Source organism: Buceros rhinoceros, unplaced genomic scaffold (genome assembly GCF_000710305.1).
Source record: "Buceros rhinoceros silvestris isolate BGI_N320 unplaced genomic scaffold, ASM71030v1 scaffold23821, whole genome shotgun sequence".
Taxonomy (NCBI): Eukaryota; Metazoa; Chordata; class Aves; order Bucerotiformes; family Bucerotidae; genus Buceros; species Buceros rhinoceros.
Window position 1 is genome coordinate 30,177 of NW_010395487.1, and position 7,241 is coordinate 37,417.

At 52.2% G+C, this 7,241-nt stretch overlaps 1 protein-coding gene across 1 annotated transcript in view; it reads right to left on the reverse strand.

Annotated features, from left to right (window-relative positions):
* The window catches only part of LOC104501708 (protein phosphatase 1 regulatory subunit 12B-like), a 26,534-nt gene extending 24,846 nt beyond the window's left edge, over window positions 1-1,688 (reverse strand). The window contains exon 1 of the mRNA XM_010145563.1: window positions 1,587-1,688. Coding sequence (XP_010143865.1) covers window positions 1,587-1,688 — 102 coding nt within the window. The remainder of the gene's footprint in view (window positions 1-1,586) is intronic.
* Between the last annotated feature and the right edge of the window lie 5,553 nt (window positions 1,689-7,241).

The window sequence follows — 7,241 nt, forward strand, 5'->3', positions numbered from 1 at the left end:
GGCACACCCCAGAGAGCCCCACCACCCTTCTCCATGAGGACTTGTGAGCGGCTGCTGCTGCCCCCTCCCCGGTCTGGCTTCTCCTCCATCGATGCTCTGGAGCCACAGCTGCTGCCCTGAGAACCACCAGGATTTCTGTGCTCACACGTCCGTTCTCACCCAAACCCCACTGCCACAAGAAGCTGAGGGAAGCTCTTCTCCAGGCCCTACCACTCCCACCCAGCAGTTTTCCATATCCACTTGCTGCCTCTGACCCACCTGTAAGCTCCTCCAACACCCAATGGGACCCCAAGAGCCTGCAATCCCACCCTGATAACAGCAGAGAAACCCAGCACCTCCTTCCAGCCTGGATCAAACATGTCAGGCTGTGTACGCCGAACACGCCCGATCCTAGAAATCCTGGGTTTTGGAAGGAATTCCAACCTTTTCAGCTTTCCTGGATGAGCAAGAGCACATCAGAGAGGTTCCCCGGCTGCTGTTAGCAGGGTGTCAGCACTGGGGCAGTGGATGAGGAACGGCAAGCGCGCTGTGAGAGTGGATGAGGAGAGTCCACCAAAGCACACGGGATCGCTTTAGGTTATCTAAAACCTCCCCAGAGACCCCCCGCCCGCAGCTGGGAAGGAAGTGCCGACTCCTGCTCCTGGGTTAAATGGTTAACAGCCTGGGGGCAACCAGCGGCCAGGCCGACGTTCCCGAGGTCAGGGACTGCTCCCACTAACACCACAGCAGCAGCAGCAGCAGCTTAAACCCCTTCTTCTCTATTTCAGCAACGCTGTTTCCAGACCAAGACTGTCACTTCAAGAGGCGCAGACAATGTGTCTCTCATTTGAGCAAACATCAGTGCTCAAATGATTTAACGCTTACATCTAAAATTAACCTGCCTTTTTAAAACTAACCGCTCCAGGCTTTGACTCTGGCACGATAATACTTCTTGGCGGTGAAGAGACCGCCCGTACAACAGTAGGGACCCCCAGCATTCTGCGACAGTCTCTCACATGACTCTGGAACTATTACCAACACTGTCATGAAACGTTCCCAACTTCCAAACACCCTGGTAGGCAGGGACAGCAGCTCTGGGGTGGGGAGTGCTAGTTAACTCCCTCGACTGGCCTCCTGCTACAGGTGGTTTTCTTCAGTGTTTGGGGTTGCTGTTTAAATTATGAAACCATACTCCAGGTCAGCACAGCCCCATGGGTGAGAGCTGGACAGCAAACCTTGTTTCACCAGCGCTCCCAAAGCGTAGTTTAACAAGCTGGTCAGGTTTTGCCTCATTTTTCATCGGTTTTCATCCTGCAACAGCCTACCAGGAGAGCGAAGTTTCTGTGAAAAGCAGGACAGGGGGGAAACTACCATCACAGCAACAACTTATTAATGCAAATAATCCCAGCGCAAGGGCTCTGGCAGCTCGCTTAAAGCCTGTTGCTGCAGAGGCACCTTCCCAAGTTCCATCGAAACCATCCTCTTTCCAAAGCAAACCACAGACACGGGTCTCCAGGGGTGAGACACCAAACCACCAGCACCGCTCTCTGCTCAGAGCACGTGCCCAGCAGGTCTCCGTGTAACACAGAAAGGAAAAAGCTGCTTACTCTGAGTGTCTTTGCGGTGGGGGAAGGAGAGGCCGGGGGAGAGTCTGACTGAGCCTTCCTGCTGCGAGTGTACTCTTTACTCCTGGTGTACAAGGACGACATGGCCTGGTGGGCTGGGTGTCTCCGAGAAGCACAAGTCTTGCTCTCCTGTTGCTCCACGGCGTTAGGCAGGTCCTTCTTCCAAGGTCAGAACAAACTAATTAAACTATTCGCAGCTCTGGTAATTAAACCCTGCTGTTTAGGGTGTGTAATTTTAGGCATTAATCTGCTGCAGGGAGAGCTGAGGCTCCACAATGTTTCTTGTCCAAGAAGACGAAGAGAAAACGTGAAGGACTCGCTGTGCTCCAGCACCGGGCGTTGCTCCGTGCCAGCCTCACTTGCCGGGCCCCCTCCCAACTTCTCCACAAAAGGACATCTCCCCTCGTCCAGGGTATGTGCCACAGCACCAGCGATGTCTCCACACAACTGCAGGAGGCAAAACCGCCTGGCTCAAGAGAGAGCTGGAAAACCAGCTGGGTTTAGCTAGACGCGAAGCTTTTGCCAAAAAAAAGAAGAAGAGAAAACCAAACCCCGCGTCAGTCCGGAGCGCTACCGCGAGCTTGCTGCCGTCGCTGCGCAGAGCTGCATGCTTTAAGCGAAAGGCGAAAGCATAAATCAGGAACAAACGCTGGTTTGGAAAGGGGCAGGCCAGATGAAGTTGTGTTTTGTTCCGTCCTCCTCCTCCTCCTCCCGTTACCCACGCGCAGGCTTCTCCCGTCCCTCCCGCCGCTGCCTTCTGACATTCCAGATCCTGACTCGATCCGCAAGGAATGCTGGAGGGCAGCCAGCAGCAGCGATTCACTTTCAGCTTGGGATACTGCCTCCATGCCACCTACACACCATCTCAGCATCCATTCCATAGTTTCGAATGTCTGTACTTCTACATCCTACACCTTTTCAGTAAAATAAAAAAAATTAAAAAAAAAAAAAAGGAAGAAAGAGAAAAAGAACAGCTCCCTCCCATCCTTTCTCTTTCCTCCCAGGAAAAAAAAGGAAAAAAAAAAAAAGGGGGGCGGGAGAAAATAACCTGGGAGCTCCCAAGGCCTGGTGGCCGTGAGCGGGAGGTCGGAGGCCAACGGATGGCACTTTGCAAAGCTGATATTCTAGTCGTGGCTGCAACAAGGGGAGATATTTTAAAGGACATGGAGCAGTTCGTGCCATTACAGGGAGGACACACTCATGTGGCACAACAGGATTTTTGTTGTTTGCTCATAAGCCTGTTTCGAGCTGCGAGAAGGTGACGCAGAGCTTGTGTAATGTGCGCTCATTCGAACGAGCGTTTGGGATGGAGGAGGAGGGGAGGGGAGCTTGGAGAAAGGAAAAAGGGTGGGGAGAGTCTGTACCTCTCCACAGAGTCACAGCCAGCTCTTGCTGAGCTGCTGCTGCACAAGCGAGCTCACTGGAGAGCCATTCCGCAGAGCCTCCGAGATGGCCAGATGGTCCCTGTGGTGGCACGTGGATGTCCCTCACGTCCCGTCCAGAGCAGCACACGGGACAGTCCTTTGAAAACCACCCTCAAACACGCGCGGGAGCACTGATTTCATACACTAAATACTGTCTTGCAGACACAAAAATCGAAGGTTTTCTTTGCTGGAAATGCTCCAGCCCTGGTATCTGCACTGGACCAGTTCCAGCAAGGCGCTAATGAACCAGTACCACCCCGCAGCACTGTCCCCATCCAGGCTCATTCACACCCACCAGAACCAGCTACTGACCAAGTCACTGGGAGTCTGGAGATAACCTCACTGCAGCACACGCTCCACTACACTCCACGGGCTGCTGCATCGCCAAACATTCCTGAACGAGCGCAGAGGAGTATCTCTATACAAGTACTTTAAGAGTAACACCATGCTTAGCTCGGTCTCTGTGAACCTGAAACATCACCCCTCTTTCGCATGCTGCTTGGCAGGCGTGTGATTTTACAGACACAGAGCTGGGGAAGGGTGCTTGGAACAGCAGCTGCACCGATTTCTCCAGCCCCTTCGTTATCCAGGGGCAATGCAGCATCGCTGGGGAGAGGAAACGGGGCTGCATCGTGCTTCTCTGAGTAAGTCGCTTGAGATCAGGTTTCTATTGACACCTCACCTCAGGAAGCAGGGGGTTCAGACTGCAGGAGGGGGGAAAAGAAAGTCTGGAGAGGAGTAAGTCTGCCTGGCGATACTTCTGCATTCCCTTCGGAAGGTATGGAAATGAAGTGCAGACACACAAGAAGGTGGTGACAGGCACCCCGCTGCTCAAGGAGACCTGGCAGGACCTTGATCTTTCCAGCCTCCATCTGTTGCACTCATCACCCCCCGCTCCACCTCTCCCAGCAGGCTGGAGCCCAAAGCTGCCGTACAGTGACAACGAGGTAGTTCAGACACTTTGAATGTGAATTTATAGAACTTGCACACACACATGATCCTTTCACACTCATTTCGGGTTCTGGGGTTTCAAAATAGTGAGCAAAACTGGGCAAACTCGTGTGGCCACCAGCAGTCTGGAGTGCCTCAGTTGCAATTAGTGTCTCAATTGCAATTGCCAGCTGGCAAAGCCCAGCTTAGTCACCGAGGTGGAGTTAAACAGCTCTGAATTGCAGGGGTTTTCTTCCCCTCCCATCCAGGCTTAAATGAACCGTTGCTGCATCTCTCCACAGTCACGTTTCTGCTGAGGAAGGGTGGGAAAGCACCAAAATCAACATTTCAGTACAGACCTCACAGCCCCAGCCGCACATCAAAACAAAACCCGAGCTTTCTAGTTCCTGCTAATTAAAAGTTAATTAGTCATCCAGTGCAGATGCCTCACAGACTGACAAAACGCGTCTTGGCGGACAATAATTCATTTTAAAGAGGAAGGGCAGCATGAGAATTAGTATCCTTGTTAGCCAGGAGAAAGGCAGCAGAACGAGATGCGTCTCGGCGCAATGTGGCGGCTTTCATCGCCAGCTCAAAGGTGCCTCGTTTACGTGTTTCTTCCTGCAATTTTGCAGGGGTTACTTTCAAGTTCTCCCCCGCGTGAGCTGGAAAGCCGACTATTCCTCTGCAGTGCCGCTGGCCTCGCATCCCCATGTCTGTCACATTCAAGGTCACGGTTTCGATCTGGCTGCTTCTGTCTGTTGGGGATATTCCCCAGGAAGGACCCGGCCCACGCCGGAGCTGCAGTGCTGCTCGCTTTGCTGAGAAACAGAAAGACGGGCAAAAGCCCACCATCCCTGAGCATTCCCACAGCCACCGGACACAACCCCCTGCGACTGCCCACATGGGAACTTCACAGTGCAGCATATTTCTCCTCATCTTTGAGTGCAGCAGCACCACTGTTCCGTAGTACGTCCTGTATTTATAAGGAATAGAGGACTTCCTGGACTTGAACTATGATCCCTCTTTTCAGACGGTTGCCTTCTCCTTTCCTTTGCTAACCTGTGTTTGTACCCAGTTTTTTAAATTCGTACCTGATTTTTGCAATTCATTAGAGAGAAGGACCCGTACCCAAGAAAACAAAGTACCAGAAAGAGGAAGAAGACCTGAGCTAAATATTTGAGGGGAAAAATCCACCCATCCCTTTTATCCGCGGTGAAACTCTTCATCTAAAGAAGGTGACACTGGTACAATAAATTCCAGCAGCGCTGACACTTTTCAACCTGCAGCAGACAAAAATGGGAAACGAATCAGGACTTAAAGCCAGAGGTGCAGAGTGATGCCCTGGGGTGATGTGAGCCCACAGCGTGTTCTCCAGGAATGCAGAGAAGGGAAGGAGAATCTCTCCTGAGAGACCAGAATTCTAATAAAACTTGAGGGATGACGGAGAATGGCTGGTATTTTTGGAACAAATTATCCCAAAACTCTGTCCTCAAGGTTCTAGCTGTCATTTTCCACATCAGCTTCTCCACACTCTCTGTACACCACTGAATCACCTCCCATCCCACTGACTCCTTTCATTCACCGCCAAACCTCCCTATCTCCCTAGAGCAGGCAGGGGCTGGGGAGCACTGTGGTGTCTCCAGCTATACAAAGCTCAGCTGATGAAGCTGAAGATGTGAACTGGGGCCACGTAGCCCTAGGTCGCTCCCCACACCGCACACCCTCATGAGACAGAGCCAGGGGCCGGCCCTGTGCACCAGCACACAACTCTGCAGACCACGGGGCTTGCGGAAGGAATCCACCATCACCTTGTCCTTGACCAAGCAATGCTCTTCCACGCACACCCCGGGCACTCGTGGGGGTTGTTCCCAACATGCACCTTGGACCCAGCCACACCGATTGGGAGGGTAAGAGGGTTCGGTAACATGGACGAGCCTTCCTTACCCACTGGCATCGTCGAGGAGAGTCTAAGGTTGGTACGCTGGGACTAACAACCTCGGTCTTTGTGGACAGGGTCTCACTGGTGGCACAGTCCCTTCCGTGACCCTCTCCTGCACTGGGCTAAGTGATGTGAGATCAGCGGGGCTGTACTGCAGGGACACAAGGTGTGAATTATAACCCAAAATGGATGGGTTATAATGGATGAGCAGCAAGAGGGAGAGGGCGGCAACACGCTTCACGTTTTCCTCTGAGCCTACCGCTGAGCCCATTTTGCTCGCTTTTTAAGCAGCAGAGAACCCTCTTTGATGGCTTAACACAACCTCAGATACTGCCGGTACCTCCTCCCACAGTTTAGCTGTTCTCTTGTTGACCAAAACTCCTCCTGACCCTCATGTTTGGGTTTCCCACCTGCAGGAGGAGAACGCACTGTTTGCCGGGTGAGCTGTGTTCCAGGCCGGGGGACCACTGAGCTCCGTAATTCAGATTTTAGGTGATGCTTCAATCAATTCTAAAACCGCATTTATCCTCATGACACTTCTCTGGGAAAATGGAGTGAATAAACTGCCCTGGCAGATGTTTCCAGGAGCCAGGATACAAAGCCGCTATATGCCCATAAAATAATTGTTCTGGGTCTAACGTAGTTCTGTAAAAAATCCAGAGAAACTCAGTTTAAACATGAAAAACCCACTAAGTATTGAACTATTGATGCAGGCTATAGAGAACAGAGTCAGGATTAGATTTCCTCATGCTTTTACGTTACTGGCTTGGTGTAAGACACTGGCATCCACAGTGGAAGAGTACGGTACCTCCTGTGTGATGACATTTATATATACTGGAGGTAAAGTTTAATAAATCCTGTGACTCCCTTCACCTCATGGTGTCCTGTATTTGTGACTATTTAAGCCCAAAATTACACACAGTCTTTGTGCATACTAAGTGGTACCACTGCTGTGTTCCTGGAAGAGTTTCTCACTTGCCTTGTGCTTGGCTTCAACCACATGCAGATCGGAGAAGTCCCCCCGTTCCCCAGCACTGCCAGGTCCCCACTGACCCCTGTCCCTCAGCAGCACCTCCACACAGCTGGGAAACCCCTCCAGGGATGGGGACTCCACCACTGCCCTGGGCAGCCTGGGACAGGCCAGGACAACCCCAACGGGGACAGAAATAGTTCCTCAGGGTCAACCTCAACCTCCCCTGGAATCAACTGGAGGCTGGTTCCTCTTGTTCTGTTGCTTGTTCCTGGGGAGAAGAGACCGACCCCCACCTCTCTCCACCCTCTTGTCAGGGAGTTGTCAGAGCCAGAAGGTCTCCCTGGAGCCTCCTTTGCTCCAGGCTCAAC